The sequence below is a fragment of the Phalacrocorax carbo genome, chromosome Z, assembly GCF_963921805.1.
Source record: "Phalacrocorax carbo chromosome Z, bPhaCar2.1, whole genome shotgun sequence".
In the NCBI taxonomy this organism is placed as follows: Eukaryota; Metazoa; Chordata; class Aves; order Suliformes; family Phalacrocoracidae; genus Phalacrocorax; species Phalacrocorax carbo.
Genome location: NC_087548.1, coordinates 14,253,767 through 14,279,758, shown reverse-complemented (window position 1 = coordinate 14,279,758; position 25,992 = coordinate 14,253,767). Strand labels below are relative to the sequence as shown.

Here is a 25,992-nt window from a genome sequence, read left to right as displayed (position 1 = left end):
ATATTCTGATGGGGGAAGGAGGGAACCAAGAGAGATTCGTCCAGATTTCGGTGTTGTAAACACATCTGTAGGGTCACCATAAAGCAGTGACTACAAAGGTCAGCATTTCAAAATGTGTCTTAAGAAAATGTTTTTGCAAGCTTTGTGGTGAAGATGGCTGGCGTGTTGTATATTGTAACATTCTGCTTAATCTCTGCTATGTTATATGGAGTCATTTACAACAAAAAAATGCCTGACATAACTTACAGTACAGGAACATACAAAACCAGCTTCACCAGGGTGGATGTTTATGTAATCTTCAAGAGCACTCTGAAGTTCGATTCAGTAATCAAATAAAACTACGTGAGAGGCACATTTCTCAGAGGCGCTACCCATCTTTGAATTTCTGAGCTGCTTTATTTTACTGAGCCCTGTCAGATAAATGCTCCTGACAAAAAGATTTTTTTGGTGATTACTTCTGTACACCATGTTATCTGCTGTTTTCATTCCACTTCTCGGTTGTAATTGCATAAGCGCTTCCAGCTTTCTTTTCTTTTTAATCAAGGCATCTCAAAGGTGAGCCGATGGTCACCCCAGGAGCGCACGCAGGTTTCCCATTCATAGGCTGCACAGTGAAGCCAGCAACAGAAGTCAAGTTTACACATACTGGCCTGACAACGACCTCTGTGCTGAACTAAACAAACCCACTCTGCAAAGCCAGGATCAGTTCACTCACCTTCCGAATGCAAACCCGGCACCCTGAGTAACCGTGATCGAACCATGCAGCCCTGCTCTGGGTTTGAGAATGTGTGCTGTTATGGGGCACGGAAAACTCGATAGAGATCCTTTAGGATTCTGCTGTCAAAAACCATCAGGTATTCCAAAGCCTCTTTCACAAAACATTTTGCACATTTTGCACTGACTTTATTCCAGAGTAGGAGCATCCACGTTAAATGGACACTAACAAAACCTTAAGCGTAGCAGCTTTATGGCCAGTTAGTAGAGCTGAACTGGGATGCATTTAACATGCTCTGACAGGCAGTGTTGTCAAGGTAGTTCAAAAAGTTATTTTTCTTTTTTTTTTCCCCAAGAAAATAATGTCAGAACGGGGCTTGCCTCCTTCACTGGGAAACCTCTGCTGCTTGGGGCATGCAGTTGTGTCTCTGAGACACAGTAGGTGGGAAGCGACAGAAAACTGCATCTGGGCCTTCGTGGTGTGGGGGTCTTACAATAAGATGATACAGAGGGATACAGGGAGGGGTCAGGGATCCAGCACCGGCTTCCCCGTAGGGCTAGGCCGTCCCTGAGCACGGGCACCTTTCTGGGTGAGGACATGGGAGTCAGGCAGCGCTGCTTGCACCCAGCCACAGTGCCCTTCAGGGTGCTGCCTGCATCCCCGGAGCTGATGCTGCAACCCCACCCTTCCCCAAATCCCCCAGCCCTGCCAAGCACCGACCCCGGAGCCCTCGGGGAGGGAGGGGCTCAAGTGCTTCCCTTATGCAGTAAATGCAGCTGAACCGGGCTGAAGCAACCCCCAAAAAAACACTTTAAAAAAGTGGAAGTGCAATGGGATCCTTTACTCCCCGTTGCAGGGACTCGCTTGGCAGGGGGGGCAGCAGCCGAGCGGGAGGGTACGTGCGGTAAGGGGACCCGCCCGCCCCGCGGTTTCGGCGGGAGAGGTGTGCGGGGGGGCGCGGGGGGCCGCCGGAGGGGGCGGGGGCGGGCGCGGGAGCGGCCGGCGCGGCTCCTCCCTGCGCACAAAGCCCGCCGCGCCGCGCCGGGCCCGCGGAGAAGCCGCCGCCGCTCCCGCGCTACTTAAGCGGGGAGGGCGCAGCCCGGCAGCCCCGCGGGGGGATCCGGCGGGGGGGGCAGGAAGGGCAAATAATTATACTAATAATACTATAAGAAAAAAAAAAAAAAAAAAAAAAAGAAAAGCAGAGCTGAGATGCTCCGTCCGAAACCCGCAGGCTGGGGCAGGTTGTGAATCCGCCAAACACCTGAGAAATAAAGCACGACCGAACAATCTCGAGGCGGGAGGAGGGGAAGGGGTGGGGGAGAAAAGTTTGCCGGAGCTCGGGCGTCTCGGGGGGCGGGCGCGATGCCGCCCTGGCTGCTCGGCAGCCTCTGCTGCGTGCTGGCGGCGCGGGCGGCGCTGGGCGGCGGCCCCGCGGGCGCGGAGGAGGAGGAGGAGGAGAAGCTGATCCGGGTGCTGGTGCTGCTGCCGCAGGACGACGCCTACCTCTTCTCGCTGGGGCGGGTGCGGCCGGCCATCGAGTACGCGGTGCGGAGCCTGCGGGAGAGCAGCGCCGGTTTGCCGCCCGGCTACGCCTTTCAGCTCACCTACGAGGACTCGGCGTGCGGCAACCGCGCCCTCTTCAGCCTGGTGGACATGGTGGCCCTGCAGCGCCGACGGCCCGACCTGCTGCTGGGGCCCGTGTGCGAGTACGCGGCGGCGCCGGTGGCGCGGCTGGCGGCGCACTGGGACGTGCCCATGCTGTCGGCGGGGGCGCTGGCCGCCGGCTTCGGCGCCAAGGGCGGCGAGTACTCGCACCTCACCCGCGTCGCTCCCGCCTACGCCAAGATGGGCGAGATGCTGCTGGCCCTCTTCCGCCACCACCAGTGGAGCCGGGCCACGCTGCTCTACAGCGACAGCAACCCCGAGCGCAGCTGCTACTTCGCCATGGAGGGCGTCCATGTGGTCTTCCAGGAGGAGGCCTTCCACATGGCCGTGCACAGCTTCGACGAGAGCAGCCGCCACCTCGACCTCGACGGCGTCGTCCGTGCCCTCCAGACCGGCGAGAGGGGTGAGTGGCGGCGGGGCGCCCGGCTCAGCTGCTCGGGGGCGACCGGAGGCGGGGACGGGGCGCCGGGGCAGCGGCAACACCGGGGAGAGAAGGTCCTGCGGGAGGGGAGGGCCGTCACGTCGCGTCCCCACCCGTAGGGGAAGCGCGCTGCGGTGCTGCGCCCGCTCCCCCGGGCCAGGCATCCCCCGGGCCAGGCATCCCCCGGGCCAGGCATCCCCCGGGCCAGGCATCCCCCGGGCCAGGCATCCCCCGGGCCAGGCATCCCGCTAAAATTCCAGCGAAATATGAGAAAAAAAACTTCTTTCCTGTGAAGGTGCCAGAGCAGTGGAACAGGCTGCCCAGGGAGGCTCTGGAGTCCCTTCCCTGGAGACGTTGAAAACCCGCCTGGACACGTTCCTGTGCCCCCTGCTCTGGGTGTGCCTGCTCAAACAGGGGGGTTGTACGGGATGATTTCCAGAGGCCCCTTCCAACCCCTGCCATTCTGTGATTCCGTGATTCCCCGGGCAAGGCATTCCCCGACGGGTGGGGACCGGCTGCCCTGAGCGAAAACTCTGCCCACGGAAGCTCGTTAGAGCTTTGCCTCCGGCGGCGGGGAGGGAGGCTCACCCTCGGGGACCGCGCTAGGAGGGGTTTGTGGCACGGTAAGACATCGGCTGTCCGCTGGCAGTCCGGGTCACCCAAAATTTCCTGCCCACCGCAGCAAATCTGTTGCTTACTCCGAGGTTTTCGAAGTGACTCTCTGTAAGTTCAAACTCTAAGCAAAGATGTTTTCTTCTCACCCTGCTGTGTCTTGCCACGGTGATCCTTTTCCCCACTCCTGCCGTTGGAAGCCCCATCGAGTAGTTCATAAATAACGTGCATTTAGGGGAAGCAGTTCTTTCAGGGGATGTATGGATGTGAACACCGTGAGTGTGTGCGGTAATATTGCCACCAGCTGTTAGCAAAACACCGTGGAGATAAATGGCTTGTAAAACACCTTGGAAAGTTACCCCAGTGCCGGATGAACTGGCTTTGTGTCATGAAGTGCTCAAAGTGCTTTGGGACGTGCAAATTTGTAGTTAGATGTGTTCTAAAGTGAGACCTTGCTGAGCGATGCGTGGATACGTGGGCTTGTCAAAAAGGCATTTTGTGTTAGAGGCTTTTACCAGCTATAGGCTTCCCCAGTAAGTTATTGCAAATGAAGAAAAGGTATGACCCCGGAGTTATCCATAGGATCAAGTTAAAGAAAGTCTGTAGCTGTTTTCCAAAAGAGGTGTAGATATGCAAAGTGCTGTGTGCAATTTTTGCATCCTTGTTTGTTAGATATTAAAATAGCATCAAAATTGGACTGATAAAGACTATGCCATGTGTGACTGGCACAGCTGGTGATACTGTGGTGTTATGGTGCTGTAGGCTGCAGGCAGACAGCCTTGAACTGCTGATGGTGTTAGGCTGCTATGAAATTCTTAACATGCACAGAAGCATGTGTGAGATAACAGGTCTAATATCACTCGGCTCTTTAATTCTCTCTTCACTGAAGCAGGTGCTTAAAATAGAGCTTTCCTAGAAAGTACCATTTGGGGAAATATGCTGAATGAAGAGAAAGAAATGTGTAAGTGCTAGAGAGGACCACTATGTGAGGAAAGATGCTTTTCATTTTTAATCAGCCTAACTTTTGTGTGCGTGTTTGAGTTTCCTGATGCTGAGAGCATAACAGCATGCTTACAGCAGGAAAAGACGAGTGTTCGCCCTTAAGCAAAGGGAGCTGTGGCAGTGGTGTGGGAACATGACTGATGGCTAAAGGCAAACTCCACTCTTCAGACTGTGCTGACAGTCGGGAAGAGAGGCTTGCTTTCAGCTGAGGCTTAAATGCTTTGCTGACCTGAGACCTTTGGTCTCACATCATTCTGTAACTTGCAAATGACTGAACAAAAGCAGCCCTCTGTCTTCTCTACCCCCCTGTGCCTGCTGGGGTCCCCTTCCTCCATCTCACCCCCTCGTTTGTCCCCTGGCTCATGCTGCCACTGTGAAATGCAGCAAGTGGGGCCCTTCTGCCTCTGCTTGTGCCTTTCTGACTTTAAAAACTGACTTGCCTCACATATTCCTCTGGGCCTGAGGGGTGGTCATGCTGTGCATGGCATCTCTCAGGTTGTCACAATATTTTAAAAGTCACATGTCATGTGAAGGATGCACCGTGTTCCTTAGCTGACCAGATGAGGTCTTCATTTCTCCTGTGGACTCCTTAGAGGACCCCCATGGGGCAGCAGGGCTGGTGGGCAATGTGGTACTGTCCAAAGCATTTCTTAGAAACATTTTTCATTGGTTGATTGGTTTTCCCATCAGTTTTAAGTGTTCTTGCATGGCACCTACTGTGACACCATCCTGCTCTCTGACCTTGTACCCTGTTTCTGAAGATTGCTGCTGGTGATGGTCCCCTCCAAGTGGTCGGGCTTCCTTGGGCTGCTCTGAGCGGCAGTGGGCTTTCAAGCACATCAGGATACATGATCAAAACTCTCCTATGGCTGAGAAAGAAGCTGCCCCGTCAGCTAGTCCTTGGGGACCCAGGGCAGAGGCTGTCCCCGTAAGTTAAGTTGCTGCAGGCTTGGGGATTGCGTTGAGCTCTTGGCGGTCTGGGAGGCAGGGACACACTGTCACGCACACGTGTTTGCCAGCGGCTGGCTGCCTGTTCAGTCCCTGGAGCCACTTCGAAAGACTCACGTCCTGGAGCAGCAACAAAATAATGAAAAATATGATGATAATGGTTAACCACTTGCCTTTAATGAATTTCATTAGCAGTTCAAGTTCCCTTATAGGGTCGGTTAGCCATGCTGCAGACTTGATGCTGTAGGCTCAGGTCTACCATAATGGTCACAAACCCAGGACTATGCTTAAATATGTTCTGCATAAGCACCTAGTCCAAGGGATGCATGTAGCAAAGGGAATGCTTACTCCTTTAACCGGAATTAAACTCCTTAAGTATTTGCAGGATGAGTCAATAAATTCAGAATATTAGTATTAGAATTACTGTAGTCTGCATGTATTATACTGGAGGGAGAACATTTTGTATGTGTTTGCACGTACAAATTTGTACACAATAGTAAGGTACAGATGCAGATTAAATACACATAATTTACGTTTTTGGAAGATTGTGAGAGACATGCCCATAGCTTATTTGCTTCAAAATCTTGAAATGTGTAATCTTTATTCTCCTGCTGGGTTGAAAACCACATCCAAATAGTTAATGTTACTTCCCTTACATTCCTTTAGAGGCTTACAAAGTATTACTTAATGCATTTTAAAGTAGTTTTTTTTCCCCAAATCTTGTTTTTTATTCCTTTTGCTCAAGATCTTTTACTGGTGTTATGGGACTGTCTTTGATTCCATCTACAGATTATGATTTTATGATAGATGTGAATTATAAAGGTGAAGTCAAGGGAGAATTGGGAGGGCAGCAAGGAAATGTTTCAAAAGGAAATCTCTCACCTATGCTGAAACTAGAAACAGTGAGACAAATTCGTTCCTGATGTGCGTCTGGAAAAGATTTGATCCAAATTTTATTGTAAGAAAAGTTTTTTTCTTCTTTTCCTTCACGCTAATATACTTCACAATGGTCATGAAATACGTCTTGCTCTGTTACTCTGGAAATTATTATATATTACTCTGCTATAATCAGGAGGACAGAGCTATGTATGGTGTAGCTCTCGTGAAGCTTGGGGATGTACCGAATGTGACTCACCCTGGCGGCGCATCTGGAGCTTTATGCCTGTGATGGCATCCAACCAGAAAAGCAATGGGAGAAGATTCATTGTGTGTGAAAAGATTTGGCCTGTTTGGCCTTTTCATTTCTTATAATAGCAAACACTTCTACCCAGAAAAGCTGAATGTGGTTTTGATTCAGTTTTATTGTTGGGGTGAAAATATTTGCATACATTATTGTAGCTTTTGAGCCCTGCCATGTGTGACGGTGTTCTTGGAAGCGTGTGTGCAGTTGGTTTCAAATCACCGCCCCAACAGGATCTCTTACAACTTTACTGTAGGATACAGCCCCGAAGCACGCACTAGTAGAATACTTTGCTGCTCCCTCTGATGTCAGTAGCTTCATACCCATCGGTCTTGTGAACCTATATAAAAGTTCATGGTATAATATACTCAGTGTGGGAGGTGTCTCCCCATTGCTGAAGACTGTGCCTAAGCTCCTGCTTTCCCTTTGCAGAGGGGAGGGGTAGCAAGGGGAGTAGTCCCCCTTGCCCAGCAGGTTGGGGAAGAGACCTCTGAACCACAGCTGTGCTGCAGTGTGGATCATGGCGCCTGCACAGAGCACACCTGTGGGCTTGTAGGTCCTGCTGTAGCAGCAGAGCCCCTGCTTAGCTCTTGGTCTGTAATAATTGAGGCTCTGTGGCATTTAGTCTTGTAACCATCTTTAATCATCATGCTCAGAAAGTGAGACTTGCTTTCCCTTTTCTGAACATTAAGCATCCCGTCAAAGGTCGTTGCCTAGCCTTACTGTATAGTCGCTGGAGAGAAAGTCACGTCCTGAACAGATTCATACCACTTTCCCTAGGCAGCTGCAGAGATGCTGCTCTTTGTTAACTGTAGAGAGTCAACACATTCTAGACCAGATATCTAAATTTTAGACAGATGAGGTGTAGGCAACATGAATCTACGCCAAACTGCTCAATGGAATGGAAATTAAAATGGTAATGTCATTGTATCACCTTAATTCTTCATCTTCAGATTGTCTTACATCCACTTAGAAGTAAGAACTGAGGCTTATGGTTGCAATCGACTATATGAATATATGCAGTTTAAGAAATCCAAAGTCAGAACTTATCACACAGTGCAGGGGAAGAAAAAGCCTTAGATCACACACAGGCTCTGTTTACTTATTTTCAGAGGAGACAAGGGAGTAGGAAGCCTCTCTGTGTTGGGTACCTCTCTTCTGTCAGCTGTTTGGGAAATCGGCTTTGTTTGCCAGCTGTGTGGTAATGTTTGTTGCAACACTGGGAGGACAGCTGGGGTCACCGTCTCTGGCAGCGTTCACGCTTAACAGGCTGTTCCCTGAAGTTCTTGAATCACTTCTTATCTGTGTTTTTCATTTTCTTCCACTAGTTGTAATCATGTGTGCCAGCGGTGACACAATCAGGAACATCATGTTGGCTGCTCATCGGCAAGGAATGACCAATGGGGACTACGCTTTCTTCAATATTGAACTTTTCAACAGCTCATCATATGGTAATGTTTCTCTTGCCCAAGTATGTTCCAAAGTCTTCTGTAAGCCTGGTAATATTTTTAGATTTGTTAACCTCAAAATACACTGCACTGAGTCCCAGAATATACCGCTGTCTCTCCCTGTCATTGCAGTTACCTTCCACTTGGGCTGTGGTATTGCAGGAAAGGACCTTGTGGCTATAGTTCCACTGGGTGGATCACAAGATGCCAAAGACACTATAGGTGTTACTTGTAGGGGAAGCAGCACCAGCCAGAGACATTGGTTATAGCAGCCAGGTGTGGGTACCCCATGCTGTAGCGTGTGTGCTCAGCTCTAAGTGGCTTGCACCATCCCCAGCCTTGTGACTGCCAGATCTCAGGGTAGGGGTACCCCTGGCTGCCCAGTGGCCTGCGGTCTGTGAAGGTGGCTGGCAGAAGACATTAGCAACAGCCAGGGCTATGGGCAGGGTCTGGGTCTCCAGAAGTCACCTCTGTGCCAGGGGATCCACACATCTAATTTGTTTCAGCTTCTGATCAGAAACGGCACCTGCAAAAATATTCATCAGTGTTGTGTTGAAGGGAAAGCACTGGATGGGACATGGACAGTTCAAATATACTAGCGTAGGGGGGGATAAAAGTGGATGATTCCACCCCTAAGTGAAAAAGATCAGATTTGTCAAATTAAAACATCACTTTAAATGAAATACATTTGCTTTTTGAAATATGCCTACATTGAGTTGCATTTGATATATGGCAGTGCATAGCAGGGACTAAACCTGCTTTCAGCTGCTACAGCTGTCTCAGTTAAATTCAAGGTAATACTGGAGCACTGTTTGTTGCATTTTAAACAGTGTTGTATGACTGAAGGTGAGGCAAGTTCTGGCCTGGGAACTAGGTTTTGTTGAAGTGTCAACGTGGCTTTTAAAAGGAGCAGCCTCTTTTGCAGGTGTGAAGAAAATAAATTCCCCCCTGCAGGCTGCCTTAACTAATCCACTACAATAACAAATTAATTTCAAATTGAAAACCAAGTGGGAGTTGAGAAAGAAGGAAAATTTGTTTGATTTTTTTTTTTCAAGATTTAAAAAGCTGATGAACAGGAATGATTGTATTCACAAAAAGGATGATATATTTTGTTTCATAAATCAGTTAATTTTAAGTTAAATTCTTTTGTGTAAACTTTCTGTTATCCATCTGCCACCTCTGAGATTATTTTTACAATAAATAATGCTATTTGTTGAAAAGCTCTATAATGAACATATGTAGCCATTTAAATTTGGAGACAGAGGTACGTACAGGAGTACAGATACCATTACATATATCTTCAAGGTTAGCTAAAAAAGTGCCAAGTTGTTCCAGGTAATAAGGAAATGTCTTAACTGACTAAAAGATAAAGTTGAAGAACAAGATCAAAGCTGATGGTTTGAATCAAGGTTTACTTTATGTTGAGTTAGATTTGGAGCGACTTCATCCCTTGTGGCATAAGCAAAACCATTTGGCATTGCAGCCTTAGTCAGGACCAGGGTAAAAAGCTGAAAGTCTACCCATGTCACAACACCCTGAAGTTTCAGACCTTTGGAAGGCCATGGGAGCTTCACAGCGTTGACCTTAATAGAAACCATTGATCAAATAACCCCTCTGGCTGCCAGCGGTTGCTCTTTAACCATGCACTACTGCTGCATTTCATCTCACTGAGTAGAAATGGGTCAGAAGTGATTCATCTGGCCATGGGTACAAGTCTGCATGTGAGCTAGGCTCCCTGTGGAGTCACGGGAGAGAAGGAGGCACCCCTGGACAGTGATTGACCTCATCCTTAGGTGTCCGAAATGGCTTAGATGAATCATCCCCTACAAGTGATGGTTTCCTTGGCTTGGCTGAAATGAGCACAGCGTGACTACCTGGGAAGCGCTGAAGCTGGCTCATACAGGTGGTACCCAACGTACTCCTTGAGCAGGGGATGCTCATGTAAGAGCAGCACCTGCAGGAGCTGGGCGGCTGCATTTTGTAATGCTTTTGTTTTCCAGGATGGTATTTGCTAGGAGATAGTGGTGGCTGCAGGAGGCAGTGTTGCAATGCCCAGGCTCAGGGCCCTACCCCAGGAGGGATCCTGGCATCCCAGCTGTGTGGGGTGGGTGTTCCCAGTAATGCAGCCCCCAGTAGATGGCACTTTGTTCAGCTGTGTGTAGGGCACTGCTGTGCCATCCTGGCGTGGGACCTCCACGTGGCACCGTGATGCCCCGTGGTTGTGTGGGAGTCTCAGCACCATCCTCCTTTGCATCACAGGCAGTCCAATCTTCTTGTAGCTTTTCCAAGGGATTAATGAAAACTCTGTCTTCTAACATAGTGTAGTTCGAATATGGCATTTCCTGAATATTTCAAAGCAATAATTCTTTTAAACCAATTTTTCTGTTTCTCTGTGGATGTGTTTCCCATGAAGAGTGAAATGACTGTGCATCTGAAGTTGACTTTTGTGCAGATGGTCATCACATGTGGAAAGCCAGCATAAAAGAGAAATGTAGAGAAATTCCCCCAAAGTTCCTTGTTCCCAGCGCCTGGAGTTGCTAGATTTTGTATCTTGTAAAATGGGTGTGATTGGCAAATTGGCACTTTGCCTTTAAGTTCAGATGACCACATTGCAGTTCGTTGTTCCCCTCTGTTCTGAATATTTTTCATTTTTCAGAAGAGCAGGCATATTAAACGCCAAGGCTGCAATAATTGCACATAAGTACTGTGGCAAGACGACCTCCCACAAAATAATCCTTGAAGGAATTTAAATATGTAAATTATTCTAGGAACGCTGTTATGCAAGTGTACCTTCCCTGCTCCTAGTGTCAGGATTTTTAAAAATAAATATGCACAGTGTCCAGGACAGAAGCTTATTCACATTCTACCAGCACTACCAGGCTTTTTTTAATATAATCTTAATCTTTTTAGCCATCTCCATTTGTAAATGCAAAGCTATAGCAACGCCCTGCATGCTGTTGTTTCTGCCATACTTCTTGAATACTTCACCTCTGAAATACAGGTACCCAGCTGGGGCAAAGGCTTTTCAGCTTTGAGACTCTGGCAGGACTTGTATCCTCTCGTAGGGAAGCAAGCAAGATGTGCTGGCTTACAGTTGCCAGATGTGCATTTCTTTCTTCTGAAAAGCAGCAGCAAGGACAGAGTGCACACGTTAAAGGAGGAGTGCTACCTGTGAGGGCAAAATCAGATGGTGGGATGTTAATTGCTCTCCAGAATTTCCATCAGGCCTAATGAATAGGGTAGTTACTAACAAGTAATTACTAATTACTAATAAGTAATTTCTCAAAAAAAAAAAAAAGAAAAAAAATCAAGAATTATCAAGGTTCATGATGTTTATAAAGACTGCAGTCCTAGCTGGTGCTGAGATATGGTAAATAAGACTTTCCTGAGGTGTGAAAGAGATGTAAAAGGGTTCAGGTGGTCCTGTGGCTCCTGCCTTGTGCTGGGAGTGACGGGAGCTGCCAAAGGCAGCATGAGGAAACTTGTCCTCTGGAAAAATGCAGGTCCTTCATTCCTTCCCCAGTAATCTCAGGAAGGAGAGCAACTCTCCAATTACATTTATTGTCAAAAAAAAAAAAAGAAAGTGCCAGCAGCAGTGCTGGGATGCTGGGAGCTAAAAATGCAGGCTCTGTATTCCTGTGCTTTGGCGGGACTGGGGTGGTTTGCCCATGAATTTGCTCTTGCAGGCATGCAATGCAGCTGGTAGTGCCATGCAAGGAGCATCATGGGTTTGCTGTCTGGACTCCATCTCTGTTAGCAACTCCACTCCAAACAGCTTTCTTCTCTTGGTGCAAATGGCACCATGGTCCTTGACCCAGTCAAAGGCTACCACTGTTCCCTCTAGGCCTCTTCTATTTATTGTTTACATAGAACAGCACGAAAACTGGTCCAGGGCAATGCGAACCTGTCCACTGATCTCATGAAGCTTTGGATCAGCGTCTTAGGGTGTTAGGCAGGAGGACTCCTCTGCTAATTAACAACCAGTCAATTATCCTGCTTTTTAAAAATCAGGTTACTTTACTGGTGGTCTGAGTTAAATCGTTCCCCTGCTATGACAGAAAACACATGTAAATACAGTATAGGTGCAGGATCCTATTTTAAAGTGTTTCTCTTCCACTAAGAGCAGGGCTGGTCACTGCACATGTGGCTTTTTCCTTGGCTGCAGTAGGAGAGCTGTGGAAGAAGTAGCAGCACCACCTGCCTCGCATTTGGGATGATGATCATAGTATTGACTTTACTGATGCCTTTCTGACTGTCCAAGAATGTCACTGGTGGGGTGATGTGTAACAAAAACTTTGTGGTCAGATCCTCCCTCATTTATTCTAACTTAAATATCTCTGTGTTTGAGACCTGGCACATGTTTTTTGCTCTGAGATGTCTTCTCATGCTTAGGCTTCAACCCACACTTTAAAAATAAGCCAGCACAGCATGGGAGTAAAGTTGTCTTCCTGTTTGCACATTTACTTCCCACCAGCCATTCCTCCCTGCCCCGTTTCCTGCATGTCTTGGAGCAGGTTCAGTTCTCCCTTGTACTCTGCTGTCTCCCCAAGGTGTGGGGACTTCTGGGTGAAGTTGGAAATATGCTTGTTTTCCCCTTAGGAAATGGCTCTTGGAGAAGAGGAGACAAATATGACCTTGAAGCCAAGAAGGCATACTCATACCTCCAAACCGTCACTCTGCTGAGGACTGTGAAGCCTGAGTTTGAGAAGTTTTCTCTGGAGGTGAAAAGTTCTGTTCAGAAGCAAGGTCTGCATGAGGATGACTATGTAAGTACTTGATGACAGGCTTTAGGTATTGCCATCTTCAAAAATACACCCCTAATTAAAGCAAAAGTAGCAGTGAGCCCTTCTCAGGACACGATCACCTTGGAGCAGTTGTAAAAGCCCACTGTTACCTATATAATCTCCTCTCCCTCTCTTCCCCTCTCCCTCCTCTCCTCTCTGTGGATAATGCAAATAGCAGCAAGAATAGACTTGGTCTAGGTAGTCTAGGTCTGTGCACCACCATACATGACCAGTTGTCCTGTGCATGTTGCCTTGTTCATCAGCAGGAGGGTTAGGGAAAAGCAGATTGCCAGGGCTCACTCCCTCTACCACCAATCACTTGTCTTTTTTTTTTTTTTTTCACAGGCAAAGAATTATATTCTTCATCTTTGTTCTCTCCCAGTACTTTTTTTTTTTGGTAGAATCAGGTCTCAGAAAGTTATACTCTCTGTACTGCATCTGATGAAGTTTTTCTTGATGCAAATGAGAAAAGTGGTCTTATTCCCCAAATAAGCATATTTAGGTTGTTGCTGCTGTTTATTTTAAACTGTCTAAAATATCACTGTAGTCCTTGCAAGTTGTTTTAAACCTAGGAGAATGCCACTGTCCGCCAGAGGTGGATCTGGGAAAGTATGTACTTTTTTTTAATCTCTCAAAATGCAGGAGGAAAATGCCTCTGAAAATTGCTTTGAGCTACCACAAGGCTAGTTTGTTAGGGATTTTCACAGAGAAGTGTTCAGTGAAAGAAGAATGTACAGCAGATACCTGTAGGGATTTCTGCTTGCTGATAAAAGTACTTCCCGGACAGTCAGCCTTCCCCTTGATGGGAAGTAAACTTCTCAAATACGTTTAGAAAGAGAAGAGGCTTGAAGAGAGTTTGGTCAGTCTTTAGCTGTAGGAAATAAGAGCCGTAACAAAAAATTCCACTGGAAAAGTGATTTGTCAAGAAAAACATAAATCTCTTGCAGTTAAGAGCATGAGACAAAACTTCTCTCGCTATCATACATGCCTACAAATAGAGGAATAGTGAACCCATAAAGACAAGAAATTTTGCCTTTGTAGACTAAGGCAGTGTATATTTTTCAAGCAAATTAAAATATTGCTGTGAAGTGTACTCTGTGAAATTAAGGTGCTGCCGGAAGGGTAAATTTGCTTGAAAGCTGTTTGTTATCTTGGGTGAAAGGAAAAGAGCTGGTGTATCCAGAGCACTGGTTTTAACTCCTACAGGAAGGTTTGGGGTTATTTGTGCCCAAAACTCAAGAAAGCAGCTCAAACTCCTCATTTGCCAGCTCCCACCTAGGCACCTACCTCAGCTCTTTGCTTTAAGCATTGTGTGTCCCCCAGGTGGAGGCATTATCTTTAGTTCAAAGCACAAGTACATGAACTTGAAGGCTGTGTTAATAAATGACCTTTCCTGCCATTTATTCAATAACCTCAGCTGTCTTCAGAAAAGCTGAACTTCTTACAACTTGCATGTATTTTATTTAAATATTTTATTTAAAATGTGATGTTGCAGTGTATCAGTGGCTTGTATTTTTCCCATGAAACTTTCAAACTCTAGGCAGGCAGAAATAATCTTTTGTTGGTGTTTTTTTGCCTCAGGTTAGTAGAGAAACCCAAACTGCCGAGTTCAAGGTGTTGCTCTCTGAAGAACCTGCAAAATGAGTTTTGAACAAGGCATGGGACTGTAATTTGTGCTGTTCCCCCCTTTTCCCTCTTTGCGCCCTTTTGCAGATGTCACTTAGCATGATGGTTGCTGAGAAATGAGATTTTGAATATTCAAAGATCCAGTCATCCCCAGTTTTGGGCTTTTCTTGTGCAGGTAGTGTGATGTTTCCCCAGATGAGAAAAGTGTTAAACTGCTGAGAGCTCAGGGTGCTGTCTGTGGGTAGTTTGGAGGCGGGCAAGGGAATGCTTTGCTGTTCTTTAGGATGGAGACCCACTGCAAACACTGTCCCTGATATGGTCAAGCAGAATTGGATCCATGAGAGAGAAAATCCTCCCATGCCAGCAAGGGGGACATTTTGCAGGCTAATGTGTTTGTTGGGGAAACTCCTTGCACAGCTGGGTACCTGCTGCCAGAAGTCGTCTCCTCTCTTTCCTCACTCCAGGGTTGCTTGTGCAATCAGATGTCCGTGCTGGCAGTGTGTCTGGCTGTCCCAGGGCAGCTGTGTGGGTGCCTGGCTCCCTATTGCCTCATGCTTGACCACCTTCTGCCTGGCTCTGAGGGCTGCCTCTCCCTATATCCCATTCCCAACTGTGATCCAGAGCTTTTCATCTTGTTCCAAGCACTCCCTCACCCAAAAATGTCACCCTTTACTAGGGCCAAGCAATGGCATGGGCCTCCTGCTGCTGCTACTGCCTCTCCTGCTACTCTTCTGTTCTTCCTTTCCCAGCTGCCTTTCTGCACCCTTCCCAATCTCTTTGTCGGGACAGAGGGAGGACTCATGATCTATCTAAACCTACCACAGCTTCCTGCCATCTGAAACATCAGTCCTTGGCTCACGGGAAGCTCATGGTGGAGGCCATAGGGATCTAGGGCTCCCTGCGCAGGAGCTACAGATCTTGACTATGGGAGAAGGAGGTTTGGTTTCAGATGCAGAGAATCCTGGTATTACATAGATGCTTAACTTGTAGAGACCTCAGCAGAGCCTCCCCTACCCGATTTCTCACAGCCTCCTAACCTGGTGGAAAATAAAACTTCTTTAAGGGGGGTAGCCTTGGGTTGAGCATAGCGAAAAACATTAGCTGTGTTACTTCATTAACAGTGCGTGAATTTTAACCATCTGGTTTGCTTTTCACGGTTAATGATAAATTTTACATTTCCCCACTTTGGACAGTGGGAAGAGATGCTTCATATTCCCTTAACTGATTGTCCTGCTGACATGTTCAAAGGAGAAACATTTTGGGGCAGCTTTCAGGCTTAAGAAGAATATGCGTTTCAAAAACTAATGGGAAAATATAAAAAGCCAAACCAAGGGCCAGTTCTTTCCTCTCTGAGAGATATGTGGGGTAGTGGGCACCTCATGAACAGTGCTTCTTTTGGCAGCATGGGAATGAAAGTGGAAAAGTTGGCCTGGGTGTCTGCTAAGCAAGTTTGTGTCCTCCAAGGGAAGCCTGGGAGGGAGAGATCCATCATGCTGCCTGGGTGAGAAGTGACAGAGGTGGATTTTCTCTGCTGGATTTTGCTCCTAAAAACAAAAACTCTGGGGAAGGATAGTTGGTGGTACAGTCCTCCTCCAGTTCTATCCATGGGTGTTGAAATATAATCCTCATGCTTTTCTGCAAGCCGTGTCCCAAGAGGATGAACTCAGGGAGGTTTGGATTTGGAGCATTCAGTGTTTCTTCTACTCTGTGTGGATTTTTCCAGTGTCATGGGAAAATGGGGCCCTGGGTCTGTGGTCTAAATTATCTCACAGTGACCCTAACTCAAACAAAAGTTGTTGGTGCTGCCATTTTGTCCTTGCCTCTTTCCAGCACTATTCCTAAAGGCATTATAATCTACCAAAAAATAATATCTTACAAATAAGCAGATGACAGGAGGAAATATAAAGGGGACAGAAAGGGCAAAGTCCTAAAGCAGCAGCTGTCCAATTGCCGGACTGGAGAACACATATGGCTCTTGGAGGACTAACAGGTCAGAGGGTGTTGTAGGCCACCTTCATGTCCAGCTGTGAAATCACACAGAAAAGAGAAAAATTTGTTGTGGGTATTTCTGGGTCTTTCCCAGATCAGAAATTGCTGTTGTTTCTGCATGGGTGCTGTGCTGTGGCAAGGGAAAGTAGAAGCGCCTGTGCTGTGTGAGTGAGCAGGAAAGTGTGGAAAAGACAATTGCTCTGACTCCTCCAGGAATTTCTCTTGTGAAGGAAAAAGCTTCCTTAAGCACCTTTTAACTAAACAGCGTTGAAAATAAGAGTGGCAGAGAGGTTCTGAGAAAGCATCTCGGCAGTATTTGGGTAGGTAGTAATTGCACAGGATGGGGCTAAAAATGATGTTCCCTGCCTGCGATGTCCTATTGCAACCTCCCTTTCAACAGCTGCCTGAGAGTCAGTGCAGCCTGTTAGCAAATATTAGTAGTTTGCTTGGTCACCACTTTCAGAGTCTGAAAGCAGTTACTGTCATGTTAATGTAACCCAAAGAATGGCAGGTTGAACCATCAGATCTGCTCAGCCCTAGTTTCAGCACTCAACAGTGTCATGATTTTTTTTTCAAGTGTCCTGTAGTTCTGTAGAAAGCCTGACTTTTTTATTTTGTGCCTACCTGGAGACTGACTTCTCTGATAAAATAGCCAAAAAAGAGGAATTTTTTCAAAAATCCATTGACATTTGGAGTTCAGGCATAGGGACACTGGAATCGCTTTAATGCTATTACACAAATTATAGCAGTTTTCTTATTTCCTAATGTTAATGCACTACCAAGACATTAAAAGCAATGTTTCCTGGTCTCTATAAACCAATTGAGCTCCTTGTTTTAATTTCAAAATACAGGACAAGCTCTGCTTGCAGACCTATAGCTCAGGTGAGGCAGACAGCAATGGGAATTGCATGCATTTACTTGAAGGAAGAATTTGAAACTGTCTCTGAATTGGTGTGTGAATAACTCCCAACAGATACTCTAGTTAAAACGTTTATGAATAAATAGTGTTTCAGTTGAAGTATATGCATAAGCCATTTTTATTAAATAATGCCGAACACTTAATGAATTGGTGGTAGGCTGCAGTTTGGAAGCTCTTAATGTACCTTCTGTTCCTGACTCAGGCCTAGGATTCAATAAATGCTGTTTTTATGTCCAACCCAGTATTCTGAGCTGGGATGATTTTACAGCCTGGGATATTTGCTCTTCTGAGGTTACAGACCACCCATGGCTTGTTTTTTCTTTCATTTAAAAGCCGAAAATGTAACTAATTAAACAGATATTTCTGCTGTGTTAACTACATGACAGCATTGTTCACGAGGTGGGTGCGTGGGTTTTATCCTATCCACAGACCTTCTCACACTGAAAATGAGCAGCAGGAGGAGGGAACCGGATCCAAATTTGCCTGTAAAGTTATCTCAGTGAAAGAATGAGCTACCCAGATTAATTAGATCAGCGAAATGCTAGTACCTATCGGAAAGGGCAGGTCTGTTTTACTTAACGTTTTCAGGCCTCTGAAATGAGAAATGGTCCGCATAGGAGCAACTGTTTGAGCTCCAACAGTTAACTACAAAAACTACGTGGGAGGTAGCTGTGCTCATAAAGTTTATCATCTCATCCATAACATCTGTGCCAGACTCTTCCCCGTGTGTTTTCCTTACGTCAGCCTTTTAATTAGGATAGTACCTCAGCTAAGATAAGGGTTGGGAGAAGCAAGCAATTCAGTCATGTCACTGAGACAGACACTGAAAATGGAATACATTCAGCAGTGTACATCCCACTTCTCTTTTTTCAGGCACAGGCAGGCAAGATTAATGACAGGCAGGCAAGATTAATGACAGGCAGGCTTTTGTGTCTATTCTGACTACACCAGGGAGAGAGTTTAGGGGAGATTTTTTTTAAAAAATACCCTGCCAGGGAATAATTTGTTCAAATGAATAGGTCTATTCAGCTGCTGGAGTGCTTTGCTAATTGTGTTCAAAAGAACAAAAGCAAACCACAAGCTGCTTTCAGCAGCCGGAAAAAACGGGTTCACATGCCAGCTTATTAAGAAGATGAATTCTATTAGTAAAACATATTTAGGATTTTCGTGACCAGCCCTTCACCCCTTGGAATTAATGAGAGTTTCTTCAATTTCTGTAAGAGCAGTGTTGAACTCTAGACTGCTAAATTTGGTGAATACAGCAGACACTTTTTTGCTCAAGTTAATGCTTTCTCAGTGATGTGAAAGACTAGTGTCTTCCACGTTGGGGTCTTAAGCAACACTACAGCGTAATAGTATGTTATGTGCCATTAACAGATGTCAAAAAAGACAGTGAAAGAAAGAAATTATTCTTCTCTCTTCCAGTGAATTTCTGTTTAGTTTTTCTAGCCTGTCTAAGCATATTTTTGAAGCTGTCTTAAACCATGAAGGAGATAGTATAAAACTGTAGGTGTATCTGAAAATAGTAACATCTGAACTCTTTGGGAATGTAAGAGTTTAGAGTTGATCTTCATATATATGTTGTATATTTTCCATAGCCCCATGTTTTTACTTGACTTTCACAGTTATTCACATTACACTTTACTAATCAGACCCTCAGACATTTACGGGCAAGGCACTCTACCTTTGAAGTACTTGCTAGAAATACACCTTCTTTTCCACTAATAAAGCGTGAAGAATATGTCTTCCAGCAAAGTTCCTAACCTGTTGTTGTTTTTAATGCCTCTCCCTGCTATTTGCATTGCTAATGCTCCAAAAGCTAATTTGTCCCATTGAGGTCTTGTCTTTATGTAAATTCATAGGATTTTTGATACTGGTTTTAAGTGGTCTGGCTCTGAGATCCTTGAATGAAGTCAAGGAAAGACTAAGTATCTTATTTTGCACAACATGACACTTTACAAATGAAAGACCTTTGCTAACTGACCTTCTAGCAGGTAATACCTTCTACAAGCCACATTCCCTGAGTAGCTTGTGAAAATAACACTCAGTTGAAAGTTTCCTTTTTACCTGAAAAAAAATCTTTAACTCAACAAGGCATGAAGAGGGAGGTTTGGGTGAACCTGTCCCATGTCAGGATGCCGTTGCAGCTAGCAACAGGTTCCTGGGCAGGGAGCTGGAAGCTGTTTTCTCATGGGAGCAGTGTCCTTGTCTGAGGGCTGACGGGCTGCTACAGCCTCAGTGCTGCAAGAGGTTCACCTTGTGTTGGTAGCCTCACTCTCCAGTAACGTAGACTGGGGTAAGAGTTCAGTGTTTGAAATCTGGGTGAGCCAAACAGTTTAATTGGAGAGTTTGATCAGGAGGGCGGCAGGGGTTGGGTGGAGGGAGATGCATTTTTTTTTCTTTAGGGTCATAAAGGAAGGACAGTTCTTCAAGGCCAGAAATGCATATATCTTGTTTGAGAGCTCCAGGGCAGAAGAGATGTTGCCTCTGCAGATGCAGATCCTGCACTGAGGTGGTTCAGGGAAGCTTTCCTGTACTTATATGAGCTATGGATATGGTGAAAGTGATCCTGAATGACATCCAGGTGATAAGTCTTCCTGAAAGGACAGTATAGGTGGCAATCAGTAGCGCCTCAAGTCTGTGATCTCTTGCTGCCTTGGCACATTCATTTCTTATGGCTGAGTGCTGGGAGGTTGAGCAACACAAATGTAGCTGTGAGAAAGACTTACTCTCCGGAGAGACAAATCTTAACAGGAGGGCATGCCACCCCATGTGTAACTCAGGTCACCCAGGTGTATGAGCGTTGGCAGAGCAAAGGCAGGCAGCAGGGCTTGGATGTGCTCTGCTGGGTGGTGAGAGAAGATCAGCCTCCTGCTCTGCCAGCTCTGATTTCTTTTTTTTGGTAGATATTTAGCAGTTCCTCTAATGCAGAGGAGTTAATGTAGTCAGCCTGTGAGGATGGGCTGTGTGAATAAAGCCAGCCGTGTTCTTGTGCATGCAAAGAGCCATAGGAACCCACAGGAGGATACTCTCAGCTTTCCTTCTCTCTTTAGTAGGTATTTTTTTCATTAGGAAGAGAAGCCTGAGATGAAAATCAAAAGGTTTAGTCCATTCCAATAAGAACTAATATATCAGGGTAGATTAAAAAGACAAGGACTGTCTATGTCCCAGAGCAAATGAATAAGAGGGGCATGAGAAAGGGGCGCAGGACAATGGGAGGAGGGTAGGCGAGGAGCTCTGGGCGCCCTTCGCTCGGCAGCCAGGAACAAGGCGACATTCAGTAGGCAGGAGGACATTTACATTTGATGGGACACACGTTTGTACAATGCAGCCAGTTAGCCCACCAGGCTGGAGACTACAAAATACCATAGAAAGCAAAATCAAGCAGGATCTCAGGAATCAGTCAATAAGGAAGCAAGAAACTAAAAGAGTGAGGTTTTAGCCTTTTGGAGGGTCTGTAAATCCTAAAATTTTGAGGCGTTAAATATAGTGCTGCTGTTGGAGGGTGAGAGGACCTGTTCCAGGTGCATAGGTGGAACATTACTGCCTGATGACAGATAAGCATAAATATCTTTTGAGATAGCTGCTGTACCTCTCCTTTCGCATGCTAGTGGGATCCTCACAGGTATGCCAGCAAAGGGATGGTTACCTTTCGTCAGATATCCGGGATCTGAAAGAAAGCAACAAAACCAAGTCATTAATCATTAAATTATTCATAATGGAAGCACAATTAATAGCAGCCTGAGGGTTTGCATTAGTTCCATGCCATTAAGGTTTACAAGTTCATATGCTCATTTACCCTGGTATTTAATAAAAGGATAATTTGTCATGGCAACCTCAGCCTCAGGTGGGCTCCTCTGGCAAATGATTTATTCCCAGCCCAGAGGTACCACAAGGTGTTGGCAGGCCTTGTTTTCAGCTCTGAGGCACATACACCCCAGGATACTCTGCAGACAGGGCAGAAGGGCGGAGTTCAGATTCCCTGAAAGCAGGGATTTGGTCCTGAATTTCTCTTATGCTAGCACAGCAGTCGTAGCTCCGGGGCTTTTACATGAAAGAGATGGGATTTGAAGGGACTGACCCCCTGTGGGGTTTTTGTAAAGATTTGACTGTGCATCCATGCAGCAGGGAATTTGTTACCTGCCTGTGTGAGAGGAATGGGGTCACATCCATCCCTCATTCTCCACCTCCTCTGCTGGCAAGGGTGAGATGTTGTGCTAGTGCTTATGAATCCCAGTTTTGTGTGCCTAATTTTTGCCTGGTACTGAATAAGGAGCTTAGGTGACTAATCCCAGCTCCAGGCATACTTTTGAGCTAAGCACCACTTCTGGCGGTGCCTAAATCATCTGTTTTTATCCAGCCCTTAAGACTGTATTTAAAGCAAATGCTCTGCTGGGTATCCTTTGCTAACCTGCTGCAAAGCAGAATTACGATGACCCTTTCACAGTTTCTGAGCAGATGCTCGTGACAACACTGTGTTGCTTTTTATCCCATCCGAGATTTCACCGGCCCACCCTCATAGTATTTATTCACAAGCTAGCATAATACAGGTAAATTCAGTTTGAACATGTGAGTTTCCACAACAGTGATTTGGTGATTTTCCTCTGGATTTTGCATGAGAACTGACATGATCTTGACTGGTTTTAGTATAGAAAATAGAATATTTCCGTGATTCTTGTGGTTTGGTGATAATGTTAGAAATCCAGAACCCAAAACAATTGCACATTGTACAAGGATAAATATTTAGCAAAAAATGTCCTTCCTGTTTGTCCTAGCTCTGCATTTATTTAAACCAGTTAGCTTATTTTAGCAAGTGGAACTGATTTTTTCAGATGAGTGACTCTGTCATCCTGAAAACTGAAATATATTCCTGCTTGAAAAACAAACTTGCTCACTGACATTTAAAACTCAGTATCTAATGAAAGGACTGGGGGTTTTTTTTGGTTACTAGGTGTTTATCTGCAATTAAAATGTCCCAATGGTTGCATAATGCTAACTTGAAATGTAAGCATTCATTACAACTGTATAACAGGTTATCATAAGGCTACCAATGGCGTCCTTAGAAGAATCTGTTTAAAACAAGCATGTTTTAATTTCTGTGTGTGTTCAGCTGAAAAGAACAACTTCTTTAATATCTCTCATGTTTCACCACTGTGACTGAAAGTATGATTTCTGAATGCAGTTTTGTAACTCATCACATGAATAACTACGTAGTTTGTTAGACAGCAGGAAATCCTAGAGAAGTAGAATGGTTGATTTTTAAATGACAGCTATACCTTTTACAGTTAAGATCCCTTCAGTATTCAAGCAATGATGATGTAATGCTGTGTGCTAGAGAACCTTTGCATTGGTTGTTTATCTGGAGTTAGAGATGCATTATGAACATGGGAGGTGGATTTCACCTTAACTGCAGGAGCATGTTATTCCATTCTCTGATTCTGTCCTTTTCCTTGATAGGTGGCCTTGGCCCCTTTAGAGCTAAGTTACACAGGTGAATAGTGTTTGTGTGTAAAGTGTACATAAAGGAAAAATTACCCTAAATGATTATTCTGTAGGTAGTTAATTTCTGATACAAAACAGTGCTGCTCCTTAGCTACATCAATTGTACTCCTTTGAGACCAATAGTAAAAGGTAATACAGGAACCAAAACCACAGAGGGGTAAAATGGCTGGTATCAACTTGCAGAAGGAATCAGTGAGTGCATTGGATAGAGCCAGAAATAAATCCCACAAAGGTCTGCAGGGGGAAAATTTGGTCCCAGAGGTGCTCCTCATTCTTGGAGCAGGGCAGTTTTCAGCTCATCTCCCTCCTGATTTGGCTGTTGGAGGTCAAGGGGGACGTCTGAGACCCGGTGATGTCAGGCCATGGGTTTGGTCCAGAGTTCATGCAAATCAGCAACAGTAAGTGCCCCTTGACATGAGCTGACTGTGGGTAAGGCTCTAAATCTGCTGAGGTGGCAACTCCTGTGGCTGTGTATAATGGAAGGAGCAAGTTTTGGCTGTATCTTGAAAGTTTTCTGCCTGGCCTGTTGGCAGCAGGCACTAGGGATTTAAAGCTGTTTTCTAGGTAATTGTAGGAGAGGGTTGCAAGGAATAAACAGACAAAGAACGAGCTGCTCTCACAGGCAGTGGGGTGGAAGGTTTCCTCTGTGCCCTTGCATCTTGCTTCTCGCTGTGCACTGTCATGTTTTAGCTGGCGTTCCATAGCACAGCTCCCCCGCAGCCTGGGACTGAATAGGTTTCTGCTTCAATTCACTGTTGAGACAAAAGAGCAACTTGCGCCTGCCCCAGCTGGATGACAGTGAGTCAATCCACCAGTTTTTCAAGAATGGGGTATTAAGAAAAACAAGAAAGGGAGCATGAAGAATGAGGAGATACAAGAGCAGAGGAGCTGGGTTTGTGGTTAGTTTTCTTTCCCTAGGAAGAAAATAACCTTCACTGACAAAATCCCTTAACTCCCTGAAATTGGCAGCTTTTTTTAAGTAAATCCCAGACATAGGTTGTTAATGTCTTTTTATTTTCTTTGAGTTAATTTGTGTTATTTTAGCAGACCTTTCTGTGGAACAAGGGGCTGGCTTCTGGTCCACATCTGGCTTTAAAGTGGGTGGGAGTTTGTCACTGGTGGTTATTTCAGTCCCGTTGGACCAAGCATCCTCTTGTCCAGGTGGAGCAACGGTAGCAGTAGTTTGGCATGCTTGGGGTAGGCACATCAGCTTGTGTACCAACTGGTCAGATGCATGGCTGAACAATGCAGGCAGGCACGGGCACCACCTCACCTGAAGGAAAACGGTTTAGCTGCAGCAGAGCATATTTGTGTCCAAATCAAACAGAAAGTGCAGTAAAACCAGGGATCTTTCTATACATCTTTTCTCTCAAATGGCACTTGCAGGCTCTTTCATGTTGGAGGTGGGCAGCTGATGGTCTGTGACCGCTGCTTGCTCCCCAGGCGTAATCATCACCCTGGTTTTTCTACCTACACCTTCTCTTTCAACTTGTACTTCAGTTGCTAAGTCCTCACGCTGGAGCCACGTCACCTGGTGTGTAGAGTGCTTAGGCGGAGACACACGTCTCCATCTCCTCTGTGGTCAGCATGACTGCCGTACCAATAAATACCAGGAAGGAGCTGGAGACAAGTAGGCAGTCTTATTGGAAAAAGCCTCCTTAAAGTTAAAGGGAAGCGATGCCTTGTTTGACTGCAGTGCTGAATTTTTAAGCTATAATTTTAAAGCAGTGCATAAGCTTCAGGTTGCAGATTCACATAAGAAATTCACATGCTCTGCTGTAAGAAAAGTCTTGTATGGATTTCCACATACACACAGCCTCCCTGTGAAAGATTAGTTTGATGCAACAGTGTTCGAATAAATCCCTCTTAAAAGTGCATAAGGCTTTATTATTAAATGGCATTTCCTTACACTGGGGAATGCTCATCCTCTTTTTCTAAGGAGAGATGCGATTTCCAGCCCCAAATAACAAATGAGAGTTGGGACAGTTATCTGTCATTTGGAAAACAAAGTCCCGAGCTCTGGCCTCACGTGTTCTTGAGCAGGTGCCAGCTTACGTATTTATGTATTTATAGAGTTGGTATCAGTGAATACAGTGAGAGCTGTCCTTGGCTACAGCTGCCTTGCCCAGAATTTGGCGTAATGCCGTATGTTCTTTTTCAGTTGTGAATTAAATATTGAGGAAGTGGCCTTCTCTGGACAAGACATGTGTTTCTATTCTTTTTCTCCTTCCCCTCCTGTTTCTTTGAACCAGTAAGGTCCTACTTTGTTAGGGAAGCAGTCTGGCTGCCCAGGCAAACCAGCTATATTTTTAGTACTAGGCATCTAAACATACAGCTTTGATTAACTGTTTTACAGCTTTATCTTCCTTTCCAGTTGCTGGGCTGGTTTCACAGTGATGTGATCTCTGTGGGAACAGGTCCAGTCACGTATCTGTAGGCACCCCAAGACATGCTGTTTATGACAGCTGGCTATGGGCGAATCCTGTGGCTTTGCCTTTGTTTTACTTTGGAGTCCTTGAAATCCCAGTCCAGATGCATGGGAGGAGCTGTTACCCATAGGTGAGATTTAGGAACCCTGTGAGTTTCTGTTGCATAGTGGCATTAAGAAATCACCTGAGGAGCTGGATGGTGAGTTAATGAGAGCTGTGCAATCATGTTATGACAGTAACATGCAGGATGATATGCAGTAGTGTTAGGGGCAATAGGACTAAGAAGTTACTGCAAACCTGAAACTGGATTCCTGGTTTGAACTGCACTTTGTGTATTTGCAGGTAATGCTCAGATGTAAGGATATTCTTCCCTCTGCTTCAAGTTGTCAATCCACATCTCACTTCCATCCAGAATTGGTAGAAATTACAGTAGTGATTCTCAGCCTACATCTCAGTTCCATCAACATATTGAGCTTATGCAAACTGAAAATTTTACCAGAAAATCAGTTTGTAACAATCATAGTTCATCTTTAAAAAAAAAAATAATCTTAAAACTGAATTATATGTATTTGCCTACCATCTACTGTAAGGGGATCATGAGCACCTTATTCTGGGTTTGTGCAGCTCAGACCAAGAACGTAGCAACTCATCAAGGAATCGCTGAGGGCCCCGGGCATCCCAGAAACAGAAAGGAGTACTTGTGAAAACAGCAACAGCAGTGGCGATGTCTTGAATGGGAGTGTGTGGCATCA

At 45.7% G+C, this 25,992-nt stretch overlaps 1 protein-coding gene across 2 annotated transcripts in view; it reads left to right on the top strand.

The window, feature by feature from the left end:
* Positions 1-1,750: 1,750 nt before the first annotated feature.
* NPR3 (natriuretic peptide receptor 3) overlaps positions 1,751-25,992 on the top strand; it is a 48,209-nt gene continuing 23,967 nt past the window's right edge. For both annotated transcript variants that reach the window (XM_064439455.1, XM_064439454.1), the window contains exons 1-3: positions 1,751-2,783; positions 7,872-7,994; positions 12,591-12,757. In XM_064439455.1, coding sequence (XP_064295525.1) covers positions 2,078-2,783; positions 7,872-7,994; positions 12,591-12,757 — 996 coding nt within the window. In that variant the 5' untranslated portion in view covers positions 1,751-2,077. The remainder of the gene's footprint in view (positions 2,784-7,871; positions 7,995-12,590; positions 12,758-25,992) is intronic.